General features: G+C 44.7%; 2 protein-coding genes across 5 annotated transcripts in view; one reads left to right on the forward strand and one right to left on the reverse strand.

The window, feature by feature from the left end:
- The window catches only part of LOC6554512 (tubby-related protein 4), a 27,766-nt gene extending 19,804 nt beyond the window's left edge, over positions 1-7,962 (reverse strand). For all 4 annotated transcript variants that reach the window (XM_026981243.1, XM_001981490.3, XM_015153867.2 and 1 more), the window contains exon 1: positions 7,205-7,962. The gene's annotated coding sequence lies outside the window, so the exon portion shown is untranslated. The remainder of the gene's footprint in view (positions 1-7,204) is intronic.
- Positions 7,963-8,418: 456 nt separating this feature from the next.
- On the forward strand, positions 8,419-17,998 carry LOC6554514 (attractin-like protein 1). Its single transcript, XM_001981492.3, has 8 exons — positions 8,419-9,076; positions 12,286-12,522; positions 12,593-12,750; positions 12,809-12,956; positions 13,299-16,128; positions 16,190-16,276; positions 16,443-16,524; positions 16,588-17,998. Exons 1-8 carry the CDS (start codon positions 8,805-8,807, stop codon positions 16,743-16,745), a joined length of 3,972 nt encoding a protein of 1,323 aa, XP_001981528.1. The 5' UTR covers positions 8,419-8,804; the 3' UTR covers positions 16,746-17,998.
- Positions 17,999-18,539: the final 541 nt, after the last annotated feature.

Consider the following 18,539-nt stretch of genomic DNA (forward strand, 5'->3'; position numbering starts at 1 on the left):
TAAAACACACACTAGCAAATGCCCGAGAGCTGCCTTTCGGGTCATTGGATGTGCTTTGTACGGGGATTTATTGATGGGTGGAACGGTGTTCCGGCATATGTTCGCCGTGCTCCCCTAGATGCTACAACGCTATCAACTTCATCGTGCTTCTTCAGGGGTTGACAAATTGCACCGCACACACACACACCCACACACACACGCATACACAGACGCTGCCCTACAAGGAGCAAACACACACCCACGTACACGACATAATTTGAAGCATGCTTTTCAGGGCACACTAATTGGTATTAGTGGGTAAGTGGATGTGTCCTATCTTTCTTTACTTTGCCATTCGCCAGGATAACCCACTCACACATACACGCGCACACGGATCTCATAAAAATCCTTTTTACCAAATGGCATACATGTAAAATATATATGTACATATGTATCCATCAACTGGCACTCAGGCTCTGAAAACTCTATGCGGAAGTCGAATGCCTCGGTGGCCAAAGTTTTTGAATTTGTTGATTTGGTTATGCTTGCACTTTGAAGTAAAAGTTAAAGAGTTGATAAGCTTGAAACAACAATTAGAAATTATTTAACTTTTCATAAATTATTTCGCAACTCTAACCATTTGGGAGATAGCATAGCTAAAGGATACCGAAAATGTTAAAGTTTTAAACGACATATTTCAATCTGCCAAAAACACAATGCGCCCCTATTTTGCAAATATTACAAATGGTGAAAGCCAAAGCGTTGTCAAAACTTCTCCATCACTTGCGCAACGGCACTCATTTAAATAATTTAAAAAGTTTTCAGGCAAAAAGTCGAGTGAAGTCTTGCTGGGCTAAGAGCTCTGGGCGAAGCAACAAAATCCCTGGCTGAGCAAAGCGAAGCGGAGTCCTCCAGTATGAGAATGTTTCAAATTATGCTTGAATAATTGATATGGCTTGTTGCTGTCTGTTGTCTCGTTTGATGGCTGCTTGACTAGCCGGCTTCTCGTATTCTGTACCTCGTCTAGGCAGTACACTGATAAAAAGAAGCTACTTCAAGTTTCTGTTTTAAGTGCAAATTGTATAAAAGTGAATGAAAGAAGAAAAGCAAATGTGCTGTCTTAAGCAACTAATTCATTTCGAAATGCTGCCTAACTTTTTACATAACACAGAAGATCTATTTACATTTCTATAAAGTAACCTATGATTTCGCACAGTGTATTGCCTCTGGCTGAGAGAACTTGAGGATGAATACGAGAAGTAGGGTGGCCGTCCAGAGACAAAAGCACACACGCATTTGCTTCAATTATGTCGTGAGCTTTGTCTGATTGAATTTGATATGTGATATACCATTTTTGATTGCGTATACGCCCCGGGGCGAGCCATCATCAGGGTGGGCATCTGAAAGCCAACTAATGGAATCTTTCGGCAAGGATTTGCCCTTTGCCTGCTTAAATATTGATAAAAAGGTGGGCTCCTCAAGTCGCTATAAATTGAAGAGTCCTTTGAATTCCATTTCAATAACACACAGACAGAGCGACAGGCAGACGGAACTACGAGCGATGGGAAAGAGAAAAATACAAAATGGGAGGAATGCATTCTCTAGTAGTTCACGAGATGAATGATTGCACATTCACCGTGGGGCACATTCCGAACGTGTTACTTTCGCCACTCAGCGATTGCCAGACAGCCATTGTTCGCCCGCTTTTAAATTGTTCAACGTGCCGCATTTGGCAGCCAACCTGCACCTGCACCGGCACATTTCCACCCACCCGGCCATCAGCCCACCGAAACCCCACCGAATCCACCTGCAGCCTTTCGGCGCTTTCATGCGACACTGAGCACTTTTTTAGCCATGTGCGGTTCATGGTCGCCATAACGCGTCAGAGGTACGAAAATAACTGAGGCGGCGTTGTCGGAAAAGCTGTCGAAATGCCATTCAGACTTTGGCTGAAGCGAAAACTGCTGCTTCGAGTTCGGGTGGCGCAGATGGTGCAACGGACACGACAACCTGGGCCAGACATCATGAAATATGCATTTAACCATCAACAATGGCAAGCAGCCTTGGTAATGGCCACCAGCAAAGCTGGCGAATAAATGGAGCCAAAATTACTCGGCACAGGATTACTTAATCCATTTGAAATGTATTTTTGCGATTGACTCGATTTACTGCTCTCAAAGGCCAACAATGGCTTTGTGCAAATAAATCAATTAAACAATTCATTCAATATCAATCAATTTGCCATCAAAATTTCAATTTGTTTTCTTTGTATTTACTACAATACACTTTACTCTATTTCGCAAACAAAACCCCGAAGCGTTTTACCTCTGCCAGAAATATAGGATTTGTTTCGGCTTTGCCATTAAAAGTTGATTGGCTGGAAAGAGGCAGAGGCGGAACACACATAGTTGTTCACAAAGTAAACATTCGCACTCGCTGCCTCCTTCTGTTGCAATTAGCTTGTCGAAATTAGATTGCGTATACGCTCCGTGGTTCACATTTGCTGTAAGGCGCTTAACTATTATGTAGTCGTAACTGCTAGCCCTATTTTGTGGTATAACTTTTGCCCTTCGCATCATTTTGACAGTGGTACCACTCCAACTATAGTATGTACATATTTACATATGTATGTATACATTCTCCTAAATTTATTGTTTTATATGCTTTTTATACCCGTTACTCGTAGAATTTAAATTTTTTTGTAATTTTTCTGATATTGTGATGTTGTAGAAAGTCAAAAATGTCACAATACTGAAGTTTTAAAGTCCATAACTCAACTTGTCCTAATCGGAATTTGAAGTGGCATACCTCTAAATGTTTCTGGAGCCATTCTCTAAAAATCTGCATTCAAATTTAGAATTTTTTTTTTTTTGTATTTTTTTTGTCATTTTTCTGATGTAATGATCTTGTAGAAAGTCAAAAATGTCACAAGACTGAAGTTCTAAAGTCCATAACTCAACTTATCTTAATCGGAATTTGAAGTGGCGTACCTCTAAATGTTTCTGGAGCAATTCTCTAAATATCTGCATTCAAATTTAGAATTTTATTTTTTTAATATTTTTTTTGGCATTTTTCTGATATTATGATGTTGTAGAAAGTCAAAAATGTCCCAAGACTTTAGAGCTTCTAAAGCCCATAACTCTACTTATCTTAATCGGATTTTGAAGTGGAATTTGGTCTTGTAAGCCGCCCACAATACGCCAAATTTTTTGTTGAATTTTTTTACACAATATCTGCCGATATTCCAGAAAATGTTGAAATTTCTCGTTCGCACGTAACGGGTATCTGATAGTCGGGGAACTCGACTACTGCATTCTATATTGTTACATCACGTTTTAAGTATTTGAGCAATATATTATATCTTAGAATTCGTAAACCATTTTATTGTCACATCCTTATATTCACTTATTACAGGCTCAAAGTATTATGATAAAGCCATCTCATATTTACACTGCGCACCAGATTAACATTCGCCCCCACTTAATAAGTAATGCATAAATGTATATTTATGTCCGGGCCAGTGGCTTGCCGAACCCCCACTTAATACGGCTAAAATCCTGATTTACTTTTTTATCCCTCGCGCATGTCCCTCCATTATGTCTGCGAATTAATTGTGGCAATTTGCTTTTGATCCTTGGGGCACAGGACGGCATTTGAATGCACGCAATTATTTCATTTTCATCATGCTTTTCATCTACCTAACGAGCTGGCATTGTTCATATTTTCTTGTCCCTGTCTCGGTTATATTGCTGTCAGCAATCCGGGAATGCCCTTGAACCGCCTGAAACTAGCCCAGCTCGGTGCTGCTTCCTTTTCGTATCGTATATCGTATAGTGTGGCACGGCATTATATACATAGTATAGCGTAATGGAAGTGCAGCGGTGCATGCAACAAGAGCACCGAATACAACAACGACCACACTGCAAAGTCGAGTGGAAGGAACGAGCAACTTTGTGCCCAATTCGAAATTTCTGTGTGCGTTGCCCTCGACTCGCAAAGTTTTGTGACGTCGGCCACAGGAAAATATTCCACATACTATACGGCATTCCACATAGCGTTCACATGACGACATGTATCGGTTAGGTATTTATGCCAGGCTTTGCTTTTCAGTTTAATATTTGGGGTGTAAAGGCCGCTTGTAAATCAAGAGCCCTGGCCAGTAAATGCCCTATTTGGCAAATAAGTAATTTGAAGCTGTTTTGCAAGTTACTCCAATTGCTAATCCTTTGCTATATCCTTTTCGCTGCAACTCTGATGACTTTCATGCACTTTCATCTCTTTGTAGTGGTGAAGCATGACTTGAAGCTATGATCAAACATTGTTTAAAGAGCTCATAAATATTAGCGCAAAAACTACAATTTCGCACACGTAACACACATGCACTTTTTAAACCTATAAGCTACAATTTTGCGGCTAACTACCGCTGTGAAAAAGGATCTAGTCCTGGCTTCGGTTTTCAGTTTCCCCTAATTATGTGTGTCCGCTTTGTTGTGTGCCGCATGCCGGGCAACCAGTGGAATTGAAACAAGTTCAAAGCCCACGTAGCCCACCCCCCAGCAGCATATTCGTATGCCCCCAATGGGGGGAAAGTAATTGCTGGGAGCTCAGTTTCCACTGCCCGTGGGGCATTCGCCTTAATTAGCCACACGCCAGCAAGCACAAGAAATGCGTTTGAAAAGGACAAGAAGCGGTGGAAAAAAAGCGGGTAACAACAAAAGCCGAAACCAAATAGGATGTGCATGCATTTAATTGGCAAGGTTTTCCACGCAAAAACCACTGCCCTTTCCCTTAACTCTTGCTGGAAAATGGGAAGCCCCGAGGGGACAGGGGAAAGGCAATAAAATTTTTGCATAAATGACGAAATAAATGACAGCCAAGAAAAGCAACATTGACAAATATGCACCCCGTGGGCAGGAGGGGGGTGTTGGAAAAACAGCTCTTTTGGGGTGCCGGCTACATCGAATGTCTTTCTATATGCGCACTGAGCTTTAATGGTGGAAAAGCGATGGGGAAAACACTGGGGAAAACGCCATAGAAAAGCTGACGCTGGGCTCCTTTCCCAGCTTTTTCCTGCTCACATTGTTCGCTGCCGCTTGTTTATTGACGTTTTTCCGGGGGCTGGGGGCAGTTGGGGGTGTGTGTCGTATAATTTGTTTCTACTTTAACCTAACCCAAACCACCCCGTCCCCGTCCCCATTTCCATTCCAATTCCGATTCCCGATCCCCGATCCCATTCCCTGTTGGAAAACATGCTGGGGAAAATTGTGCGCCTCAGTGGCGCTACGGAGTTACAACTACCCAAATGCCTTTGGTTTTTGGGTGCGTTTTTCCTTCTCCTTGGCAATATAAACAATTTTTCCATTGCTTCCATGCCGGCGCTACTGCCACGCTTCAGTTATGCAAAATAATCAACATGGCAGCTAGTCAGAGATATTGGCAAGGCAAGCAATAACACAAACAATAACAATCACAGAAAAAGCAACAAAAAATGGATGATACAAAAGCAAAGGCAAGGCAAAGCCGCCTGTTGTCAATGGCGAAAATATTGGCAAAACATTCGGAAAAAACCGCAAATCGAGCAAACTGCACTTGAACTTGCCACAAAGACCCGCCACATCGTCCTCCCGACGTCAGCTCGAATTATATAATGCAAATCGCGACAAAATACAGTCAAGCATCCTTAGCTTGGACCTCTGACTTGTGGAGAGGACTAGGCTGTCTATGCGAAAGGTTTTTAACTTCTAGATCATCAATCTAGATCAAATTTTACAAATGTTTGAAACATATTTGAAGAATTTCTTAAGATCCCACTTATCTATGTGGCACTGTATTTGCGAAATGGGGGGCAGGGGCAACTGAAACGCAGCGAAATAAGACAAAATGTAATGACCTTGGCAGCAGCGCTAACACACATTGCCACTCACACACCCACGCATTCGAGCACACACAAACTTAAAAATAATTTCTCAAAGAGAAGCGCCAAGAACAAAAACAAGAACAAGACATTGGCGGTCATGCGTTGCGTCGCGGTCGCAGCCGCAGCCGCAGTCGCCGTCGACGCTGGCAGCGGCATCTAAATTATGCAAACTGAATTGCGGCACACACAGATACACACACGCACACACCGTCCAGCTGTCGCCCCAATGCAAATGTTACGGTTATGTGCTATATGGCTTAAATGCTTATCGTCCCGACTGACCAAACCAACTAACGGAATTTCAATTTCGGCCCGAATTTTCCACGGGCTTTTTATAGGCGTGTGCTCCTGATTGCCCTTTTCTCCGGCCGTACTTTTCCCGCCGGTGTCGTATCTCGATTAGTGCACAGAAAGAAAAATGTTGTACGATTCTGAAACTTTTCTAGCACCGGTGGGTTTTGAACTCAGTCCAGTTTTTTATTTGAGAGCTAGTTTATGTTGAATTTGATAACTTGACGAAACACACAAGCTAAATTGAAAAAAAAAAGCATTTGTCAGCGGTGGGTTCCGAACCCGGTCTCCTGTTACAGTTTTCTGTTTGATATGGATTGCGTATTTCAGTGCAGGGAAAACATAACACACCCGTAGTACCCAACTGCGAAAGCCAATGCCGATCGATTTTCACTGTCATTGGTTGTTTGATGCGGATTAATCGAAAACGTGCGTGGGCAGCTCACTCAACTGAAACTAGAAACGAAACCGAAACGCTGGGAATTTAATTCGTGTGAGCTGAGCAAATAGGGCTGATAAAAAAAAAACTTGTAAGCAAGGCAAGGGCTAAGGCATCAAAGCACCTGTAATTAGCCCAGAATTTTGAAGTTTTTGTGGCGCCCAAGGTGTTGTGCTGATGTGGCCACAACAGCAACTCGGCCACATACGGTGAAACTTTCCTAAAACGAACCATTCTCCGCCCTAGATTTGCACTTTTAAAATTTTTGTTTAACCTTTTGGTTGCAAAAAAAAGAGATTATGCTGGAGAACAATAGTATTTCTTCAACTGGAAATAATCATTTGAGCTTTTTATGCAGTACTATTCTAAAAACTTTGAAGTCTTAGAAAAGTCAGCTGTGCCCAAGTAAAATTTCGACTAATTCACGACATTAAAGACCCTAAATCAGTTGGGCTTACGCAGTTTGGCCTGTAGTATAGACATTCGCAGTGTCCGTGGCTTTGGGCCAATCCACCACCAAGCGAGAGAGGCTAAAAGGATGTTTGCCAGCCAGGGGACAACGGAATTCCGCAACTCACCTGTGAAATCCCCGCCCCTTCTCGGCTGCTCCTGCTGCTGCTGCTTGAAGTTGTGTTGAAAGTGCTGCTGCTATGGGAAAATGGAATTGATCCAATCGAATTACTGTTTTTCAAGCGAAAAATTGGTGCAGCGCCAACGGAATCGAGTGTGTTCTTGCAACTGTTTTTGGGGCAGACGTTCCCGTTACTGTTTCCCGTTTTCCTGCGATTTTCCTCTTTTTCCTTGTCCGCTCACACACGCACACAGATGCAAACGGGGAACGCACATGCAGCGCGCTTGGAGTACCGTTAGCACACACTGCTTGCAACGACGCCCGAACGTGGACTGTCTGAGAATTTGGATTCCGGAAAGTTGGCAGGCAAACAGCGACGAGGATAAAAGGGGGGACGGGGGCGCCCGGAGCGCGCTTGCGCTCTCAAAAGTCCATCCGCATCGTTCTTATCAACGGGTCTGTCAAACTGACGGAATTTACGCGCTCCGGTTGTTGTTAACGGGTATTGATTTTCTGGTTACTGTATTAACTTTGTATTCACTTCTTATATTAAACATAAGTTCTATCTATTCTTTCTAGGACTACAATTCCTACACCGTTTAAAGTATTTTTTTATAAACATTACTTTGCTTTCTACATTTATTTATAGTTTTTGAATAAACAAATAAGCAGCAGTCCTGCTAACAGAAAGCTGTAACTGTAACTGTGCTGTTACGATTGTAACGACTGCGAGGGCTGCACTGCTTGCAGCGATAAGATATCGAGCGAGATATCGATTGTGCGTTTCACCTGACTTCAATAAATAAAAATACACGAAAATATCGATATTTTATTTGAATTATTAATATAAATTAAATGCGGGACATGCGAATTTAAACTGTTATAAAATATTAAAATCTTTACTATTATATTACTTTGGATACTTTTAAAATAACTTCTGTGTTAATAACTTTTGTGTTTTGTGGAGTTTTTGCTTGATAGCTTGTTTGATTGCAGTTTGATTGCTTGTGCTGTTAACTCTTTAAAATGTTGTAATAAATACATTTTGTAATTTAACATTTCTGTATAATTTTTATACATTGTATTTTTCCTTAACATACTATATATAAGTACCTATACCATAGCTTGTTTATGGTATATTTTCATAATTTAACTTTTTATAACAAGCCCTCTTTCAGATATCTAATCTTATCGATACCAAGAATGAATTGACAACCCTGTCAATCAGTGCTTGCAACGCCGAAGCAGTGCAACGCTGTGCAGCACTGGACCCCAGCAGATTTCTCGTTTCGTTTCACAAATAAATTGTCAATAACTTTGCCAGTCGCTGGATGCAGGTTGTTGTTTCTATTTGCCAATATTGTTTGTTGTGCAGCCGCGTTCGCGAGTGTGAGTGAGTGTGCCAGTGTGTGTGTGTGCGTTTAAGTGCGGGGCCTTGGGTTGCCCCGAATTGCAAAGATTGCAAATAGGAAAGCAAAGAAAAACGGCCAGAGAGAAAGGCCCAAAAGAAAATTGTGCAATAGTCGCGAAAATCGAAGGACTCGCTGCAGGACGACGACGATGTGAAGGTGCAGGCGGGCGGTGAATCGGAATCAACTACGGAAATCATGTGCCTGGCGGCGGAGCCACCGCAGAAGCAACCGAACCGGAGCAGCACCTCACCCACATTCAATGCCAAGTACAGGCGAAAATGCCTGCTCCTCCTCACGCTCCTCCTCTTCCACGGCTGCTTCAGCGGACTCCATCGGGCGGCCGCCTTCAACTGCACTGCCCACGGTGGCCGCTGCCAGAACGATGGCCAGTGCCAGGAGGACGGCCAGTGCCTCTGCGCCGACGGCTGGCAGGGACCGGAGTGCCAGTTCTGCGGCGGAAAAGTCCGGTAAGTGGTGCAGGTGAAACCTGCATATTAGGTCACACAATTGACCACAGATGGGTTAGAACTTTCACTGCCCAGTAAGATCACTTCCAGCCCAGTACGAATTGCTGGTAAAGCCATCGATATCAATGTTCCATTCTGTTTGGTTATGTGCTATTCAGTCTGATCTCGGCCTTTTCGGCCCGGCCTATTTGTGTCAGGCAACGGTTTAGTTTCATCTGGTCGGACAGGTTCTTGGCCGGGTTTATCTCGACTCTGCACTGCTCCCATCCACCATCCACCGTCTCCAATTTCTCCCATTCCCATTCCTATTCCCCTTCCCATTCCCCTTTCTCCCATTTCCCTCAAGACATTCTTTCACCTGCTAGCCGCTTTCTACGCCTCCTGACGCTTCCAATACGGATTATTCAATTAGTTCGCTTTGACTTTGAACTTGTTCGGGGCAGAGGCTACTGCTTTTTGGGTTCTGCTCTTGGCCACATTAGCTTCTTCGTCAAATGTATTGATGGAATAGGGAAAATGTAGTTCAAGCATATATGTAGTTCAGTTGCTGGAGGGCGATTACCAATTCATAACAGCAAAACTGTATAATAACTATTCGTCATGCGTTTTGTATGTTACCTGCGTCAGATACAAAACGCTTTGATTATCTACTGTAAAACTTCTTTAAGACGAACCAAGTAGAAGCAGTGTTAAAAGAAATTCTAACAGCTCAAACGCAAATAGTGAGATATAAAATACCTCTTTAACATGTTTGTTTCGCCAAACGTTAGCTAATAGTTTTCTGCCAGGCAGGGGGTGCTATTTAATAGTGGTGGGCAAATACTGTATATTATATTATATAGATATGTGAGAAGTCGATGGGCCAGTTTGGTTGCTCACGCTTACGCTAGCGTAATAAAGCTTTTGAAATGGTTTGTTTATGTTTCTTAACAGCTATTTGCTCGCGAAGCCCGATAAGCGAGCGTTCTATCTTGACAATAATTAAACCCATTCACCTGCCTGATGATGCGACCTGGAATTTGCGCACTCGAGCATTGAGGTCGTCGCTTCACCTGTCCCACCACATCCAGAAACCAGTTTCGAGCTCCACCGAAACCCCTGATCCCGGCCTGCGGTTAAGCGATGGCTCGTCGGATCGCAGCATTTAGTAGGCCATAAATTCCGGGGCCGCACACTTGTCCGCTCAAATTGATAAGTGATAAGGGCTGGTCTTATCAGCAATGAGATTTTGCTTATCGCCTGTAAATTTTCGGTTTTTTCGCTTCTAGTTAGGATCTAACTGCTGCCCACGATTCACCAGCTCAAATTGCCCAAGAAAGGCAACTTTATTGCCGGCTTTCTATGCAAAAACTGGGCGCACTCAAACTGGTTTCCCGCACTCCAAATGCATTCCAGCCCAATGGCCACATGACGATGGCGCCTATTCACCCACTCCGGCTCCCGGTGCCGATCCCCCAACTATTGCCATATACGTCGCTCCAGTCACCATCTCCAAAGCTGTGCGTAAGCTAAGCGCTCGAGTGCACAGAGTGACTCACCGGCTGCCAATGAGTGTGTAAATATATCTTTGGTCGACATTGATTTTTCGTGGCTATCGTTTGATATGGCCCAGGCACAGGCTGCATCCCGGCTGGACGAGTGTTTACTCAAAGTTTAGAACTGGCCGAGCCACAACGCCCACACGACGCAGTCTCCTACAGATGCGGTCGCCAAAATAGGGGTTTCTGAAGAGATTCGTTCCATTTTATATGGGAAAGAGGTCAAAGAGGTTTTAGAACTACTGCAGAATATGGCCTTCCTATCCGCATCAATAATATTTTATGTCTTTCTGAGTGATGGCCCAAAGCGAGAAACAATAAACATAAAAAATCTTGTTTAATGAGCTGGTTCATTTCATATTTTTGACAAGCTAAAATAATAAAAATATGGTGACCAATGACGACAAAAATAAAACTATTGATGAGCTAGTCACCGCTCATATGGGGCAGCAAGCCAAATTGCACTCTTTTGATAAGCCCCTATGATAATCGTAGAGATAAATAAGCAATTATTAGTGTAGTCACATGGAAAGTGTTATCCTCGAATCAAAAAAGCCCATTAGTCCTAGTCTTGTGAACGCAAGTGCTTGTGTACTATACACAGTACTTATCGGCACTTGGTTGCTGGTAACGTGAGTCGCATTTTGAATGCGGAAGGCTGCTGATTCCACTTTCTCCAAGTACACTGGCTATGTGAGTTAATTGTTAAAACTAGAACAAACAAACAACTCAGAGGGGTGTGCAATGTTTCTACAAATGGTACAAAATATGTAGTGTTTCACTTAAAGCTGTTTAAAAATATTGCAAACTATAATGTGAAATTGAAGTCACTACAAGGATATAAAGTTCTGCTAGTGGAACTCCATCTACATACCCTAATCATATAATAGTTCAAACTTGCTTAGAATAAAACTGCTAGTAATTGAACGAATGAATATTTATTTTCCCGCAAACTTTTCGTTGTTATAGAACGAGCAATTGTTCTTTTGACCTTTTAATTTAAGAAACGAAAGAAACGACTATTAAGACGGCTACTGCCACTACAGGGTAACATTTAATTATCATATAGATATGAGTATGTAGAGTATGTAGAGCACAGCGTTTTGTATTCGCGCAGCTGTAAATTGAAATCAGAGCGACTAAATCAGGGGAAAGCTGTTATTTATAAGCGGATGTGCAAACAAAACACTAAGAAAATAATAAGACAGACAAAGGAAGACTTTGGCAGGCGACTGGCGGATACCCTACTCGAGTTTCAAGCTCTTAACTTGTCACATTCCATTCAATACTTCCAATATTTCCACTCGTAATCCCCGTTCACAGAACAAAAGCCGCGGGAAACAAATGCCTAAAGAGTGGAGAATGCACAGCGACTTGGCCGGTCAACAGTTGAGCGGCTTCAGCTCGGACACACATAGCATACGCAATACGGACGCCGCTATATAGCAAACTGCATCATCTCGCATACACTGTGCCCATATCAATTGTAAATTGCAATTGCGTTGGCTGGCTGACCGGCAAATTCAATTATCTCCTCACAGCATCGGGCTATTGCAACGGGCAGTGCACTCACTATCGCTAAATCGATAGAGGAATTGATTTATATTGCCACCTCGAAGCTAATGGATTCCATATCCACTCTCTCTCTCTTCCCATCTTTCAATCCTCCAGCATGTACCACCCCATGGGCACGATACACGACGGATGGGGCAACTATTCGGTGAGTGTCAAGTGCAGCTGGCTAATCGACGCGAGGCATCCGCACTGGAACCGCCGTCATAACACCAATCCGTCGCGGACCGCCAACATACGGATCCACCTGCGAGAGTTCGCCACGGAGTGCGGCTGGGATCACCTGTACATATACGATGGCGACAGCGTGGACTCGCCCCTGCTGGCGGTGTTCAGGTGAGTTTAGTCTGCTTTATCTGCATATTTACTCCATGACTAACCATTGGCTTTCCTCAATTTCGTTCAGTGGCCTTATGTACCGCGGCAACTTCTCCATTCGCCGAGTGCCACAGGTGATAGCGAGATCCGGCACGGCTCTGGTGCACTTCTTCAGTGACGATGCCTACAACATGTCCGGCTTCAATCTCACCTACAAGATGAACGGCTGTCCCTCGGATAGCGATGGTACGATGGTTGTTTACCTTAGAAGAGGAGATTCCTAATACTACTTATACCATTGCAGAGGTGGAGTGTTCTGGCCATGGCAAGTGCCGCGATGGCGACTGCATCTGTGATCCCATGTTCAGGGGTGAAGCCTGCAACATAGCCGCCTGTCCCAACAACTGTCTGGAGTCCAAGAACCAGGGCCATTGCCGCCTTGACCAGGAACGGTGAGTTGGCACTATATTTTGCAGTGTGCACATGAAGCCCTTTTAATTATTGCTAATTTTTTGTTTGCTTTTTTTTGTGCTTTAATATAGTATTCAAAGTGCCCTTAAAGACATTTGTTATAGTCTTTATTATATAACACACTCTTTAACGGCATTCTGTTGATAACTTGTTGTCACTCGTCTAAATTTAGAATGCAATTACATGCCTGAGTAGCTTAGCTAAGTGTAAACCAGAAACCAAACCAGAAAAGCGATTTAATACAAGTACAAACTAATCTATAAAGGGCAAAATGGGGTGTTGTAAATTTGCAATTTCTCATTACATCTCGTACTTTCTTACAGCTGCTCCTGTTACGAGGGCTTTGCTGGCGACGACTGCAGTCAGATCAGCGCCCACGGCGCCTGGTCCACGGTCCACCCGAAGCACTCCCCGACGCCAGCAGGCAGCGCCTCCCATGGCGCCACCATCTGGCAAGACAAACTGCACATTGTGGGCGGAGAATCGTACGGACGAGGCGAACTAATGAGCACCTATGACTTCAATGGCAACGTATGGGAGACTGTGCATCCGGAGGATGGAAGCGACGTTCCTGACAAGCGATACGGTGCCTCAACAGTGATGTACGGCGGCAAGATCTTCATGTACGGTGGAGTGGTTAAGGGTCACGGCATCTCCAACGAACTGTGGGCCTTCGATGCCTCGGCGCGAGCGTGGGCGAACATCTCGGTAAGAGCGGATCCCTCGTGCAACGCCACTGGAGGAATCTCCGCTATGTGCGGACCCCTGCATGTGGTGGGTCACACAGCTACCTTGGTTCCCGGTTACGGGGACAAGAACAACTACCAATACATGGTTGTTATCTTCGGTCACTCGCCAAACTACGGCTACCTCAACACTGTTCAGGAGTTCAACTTTGCGTCACGTGAGTGGCGCATTGTGCCCACCACTGGCTATGTGGTGAAGGGCGGCTACGGACACAGTGCCGCCTACGACTTTCTCACGGAGAAGGTGTACGTCTACGGTGGAATAGTCTCCGAGAGTGAGTCCAGTCAGGTGCTGAGCTCAAGGTTGTATGCCTATGAACCGGCCACGCGAGTTTGGAGTCTGCTGTCTGCGGCGCCAAGTGCCCGACTGCTCCACACGGCTAACTTTGTGAACCACGGACTAATGATGGTCTTTGGTGGAAACACGCACAATGACACCTCGCAGAGCTACGGAGCGAAGTGCTACAGCCAGGACCTGCTCGTGTACGATGTGTACTGCGACTCGTGGCACTACCATCCGATGCCGGGCCACCTGCAGGCGGATCTGGCCCGCTTCGGCCACAGTTCGGTTGTGTTCGAGGAGTCGCTGTACATATACGGCGGCTTCAATGGCCAGCTGCTAAACGATATGCTGCGCTACCAGCCGGGATATTGCAGCTATTACACCAAACAGGAGAAGTGCACGGCCGCGCGACCCGGAGTGAAGTGCATTTGGGATGTGCAAAAGATGCGTTGCATCGCCATTACCCAGGTTCAGAGATCAGCGATCTACGGACGCGAGCAGTACGATTACGTGGCATGTCCGTCGAAGAGCCGGCTTACCCTCACTTCAGAGCTACTGCACGATGTACACCGTTGCCAGGAACTGGCCAGCTGTCAATCGTGCGTCTCCACCGCCTTTGGTTGCACGTACTGCGGAAACGGAGTGTGCAGCAAGGATCGGTGTCGCGAAACCACCTCAATGGCTTCGGTCTTCTTCGAGTCGTCCACGCAACTGGCCGTGTCCACGGTTAGTCCGCCGCTAAATGCCAAGCATCTGGACTCGTGTCCCATCGCCGAGGAACACTTGGTGTCCTCTGTGTGCGAGCAGCTGCACAACTGTCGCGCCTGCTTTGCCAACCTGGCCTGTCGCTGGGACTCGGAGCACAACCGCTGCAAGAGCTACACTTTCTACGGTGGAATGGCTCTCAACCGAACGCAGGATGAGGTGTCCTGCTCGCCGTCCTGCGCTACGTTGACCAACTGCCAGAACTGCACCGAGGACGAGTGCATCTGGTGCCAAAACGAACAGCGCTGCGTGGACCGCAATGCCTACACGGCCAGTTTTCCTTACGGCCAGTGCCGAGAGTGGACCACCTTCACAGCCAAGTGCCGTTCCGCTCCCATTCAATCAACGGCCCTGGCCGTGGGCAGCACTACGGCACTGTCAAGTGCTCAATGTGGCTACTACAACAGCTGCCAGATGTGCCTGGACGATCCGGCTTGCGGTTGGTGTGACAATGGCTCTAACACGGGTCTGGGCAGGTGCGTGGTTGGCGGAGCACTGGCGCCCTACGATGAGACGGAGTGTGCCTTGAAGCACTGGTTCTTTACGTCCTGCCCGCGATGCAATTGCAACGGACATTCGTATTGTAATGACCAACAGCACTGCGAACAGCCATGCAACAATCTAACGACAGGAGCCCACTGCGAGAAGTGCCGCACGGGATACTGGGGAAATCCCATCAACGGTGGAAAGTGCCAGCGTTGCGATTGCAACGGCCAGGGCGTTTACTGTCATCCGGACACTGGAAAGTGCTTCTGCACCACCAAGGGTATTGTGGGCGATCACTGCGAGAAGTGCGACTCCCAGAACCATTACCACGGTGATCCGCTAAAGGGCTCCTGCTACTATGAGCTGACCATCGATTACCAGTTCACGTTCAATCTTTCAAAGAAGGAGGATCGGCACTTTACGCAGATCAACTTTAGGAACTCACCAGGAAAGCCAGAGATCGATGCGGATTTCACAATTACGTGCAGCGTGCCGGCCAAAATGGATATTTCGGTGAAGAGGGCTGGCTCTCCGGACATGCTCATCTTGGTGGGCGTTAACTGCTCAACGTTCCGTCATCGGTTCCCCAAGACGGACTACCAATTCGGGCATTCGCCCGATGACAACAGCTCACTGACCACGTTCTACGTGTTTGTGCACGACTTCCAACCGCCAATTTGGATACAGATTGCCTTCTCACAGTATCCCAAGCTCAACCTGCAGCAGTTCTTCATCACATTCTCCTCCTGTTTCCTGCTGCTGCTGCTTATGGCCGCCGTCCTGTGGAAGATTAAGCAGAAGTACGACATGTTCCGGCGGCGTCAGCGATTGTTCGTCGAAATGGAACAGATGGCGAGTCGACCGTTTTCCCAGGTGAGTTCTGAATAAGGAAACTTGATTGCGCAGATTCTAATCCACACACATAATTGCACAGGTGCTGGTCGATATCGAAAACCGCGAAAGTATTGATCTGAGTCTGACGCTGGAGGGCATTGGCCACCTGTCCAAAAAACGCAAGAAGGTAGGCGAATCGATCGGTCAATCAGTTTAAAATTATGAGCCAACTTAGCGGGCGGAATCTGTAAAGAAAGGAATAACAGAATAACAGATAAAGCTAAACCTAAATTGGCCTATTGACATTAACAAACTGTTGTATCTTAAGAAACTCACTGTATTATCTTACGCAGGAATGTCCTAGTCCCATCGCTTTGGAGCCTTGCAGTGGCAACCGAGCCGCTGTGCTCTCGCTTCTAGTCCGGCTGCCCACGGGTAAGTATGACTCTTCATCTTAAGCCATATATGTTTCTAACCGATGAATCGCTGTACCTGCAGGTGGCCTTTCGCAAGCGCCTTCTGGCCAGTCTGCCGGTCTGGCTGTGGCCAGCGCCTTAGTGACGTTGGGCAATCCGCGTCGTCCGTCGATCGACCAGCATCCCAAGGAGCCAAAGTCGAAGCGCAAGCAGAGCCAGCACCCAGACAGTTGTACATAATAACCGTAACACTATGCTTACCTACATAAAGAAATAATGATAACGATAATGATAATAATTATGATAATATGTAACTAGCGAATAGGTACGAGTACATAGAATATTTGCCCCGACTTTCTTCTACTAACCACACACAAAAGTCAAGCTAGCAAGTTGATAATCCGCAGTTATTATTACTTTAATGCATTAGACTAGTAACGAAACGTGAATGAAAGAGAGAAGCATACAAATAATAATAATTTTTAGCAAAGGACATATTTATATACGGTTATATACAATTTGATATAGTTGATAGGTCGAGTAGCGTTGCAATAGTTATAAATGTTTAATTTATTATTTATACCGCGAACGTGCGCTAAGTTCGGTGGCAACAGCAGCTGTATTCAAATTATTAATGTATTTTTTTTACTTAACCACATAGCCTAAGCGTGTTGTTAGAATTTATTTATGCAAATTTTGTGAGTTGCCTCGGCAGCAGCTGCACCATATGCCGCGACAGAAACAGAGTCATAAACAAAAGACATTCAATTGATCTTAGCAAAAAGTGATGAACCGAACAAGAGGACAGGCAGACAAAAGCGATAGATACTTGTACAAGGAGAAGGAGCGAGGTGACGGAGAAATGCAATACTGTGTTCAATAATAGAAATATTTCTGTTTTAATATCCGTGCAAATATTTACAACGCAAGACATAAGTGGATCAAGACATAGACCGAAAAAAGAACAAAACAATGCAAGTGTAAATAATATACGTAAATTACTAACGCTATTTAGATAGTAGCTATACATATACAAATAGCTCTTGATATGAGAACGCGCCCAAAACAAATCAAACGATTAAATTGTACATGCAATCTAGATGAGATCCAACATTTACCAAAATTCCAATTAAATCACAAACTAATCGTAAGGTTTCCTCTTGGCAGCAGCAAACAAACAAACAAACAAACCGTTGACTACAACAGAAACAACTCACACAGTTAATTAACTCTATAATTCAAACTAAGACAAGTCTCACCAACTAACTAGATGCACTCTCTGATATACAAATCCAGCAATGGAACAACCTCTAGAATCAAAAGGCACTCGTCGAAAACTTTAACTAACACCTAGAGATCTTTTAAGAACCACACCTTTTAAAGTACACAATCTCCAGTCGAGATGTTGACGATCGCTTTGGTTTGGTAGGCAGACAAATGTAAATCTGTTTCATTTTGTAAACGATCCAATAAAGTCCATTTACGAAATTTAATTTCAATTGTAAAATGATGCGTTCAGAAACATACACCTAACTTATGAAGAAACAAAATTGCCAATCCAGTTCCATGCCCAAAAAAAAAAAAAATTGGATATAATCAAATGCAAGAAACCATTTGAGAACTTGTTTGTTATCCCAGGAATAAATGACCCCCGACCGCAGACAACAGCAGCAGCAAGATATACATAGATAAAGAATCATATATTAGTTTATTAACCAATAAAAAGACACTCCAAATGTAAGCAAAGTGAAGTGGCTTGGTTTTCATTACTCATCGCGTCTGCGGATTCCAGTTATTCCATGCATTTCACAGAACTTTCACTTTCGCCGGCTACCGAGGGGCGCTCCATAAGTTGGGGGCGCGGCTGCATGGCCTGATAAACCGGGTAAATGTGAGCTGTGTATTCAGGTCGAGGTTCGATTGGAGTAATTGTGCTGCTCCGTGGAAGCTCTCTTTCACGTACGCGGATGTTGGGATTGGGGTGGCCCTTTCCTGTTTCTTTCTCGGATTGTCTGTTTGTCTGTTTCCCCCACT

This window comes from Drosophila erecta, unplaced genomic scaffold, assembly GCF_003286155.1.
Source record: "Drosophila erecta strain 14021-0224.00,06,07 unplaced genomic scaffold, DereRS2 tig00000000-arrow-pilon, whole genome shotgun sequence".
Classification (NCBI taxonomy): domain Eukaryota; kingdom Metazoa; phylum Arthropoda; class Insecta; order Diptera; family Drosophilidae; genus Drosophila; species Drosophila erecta.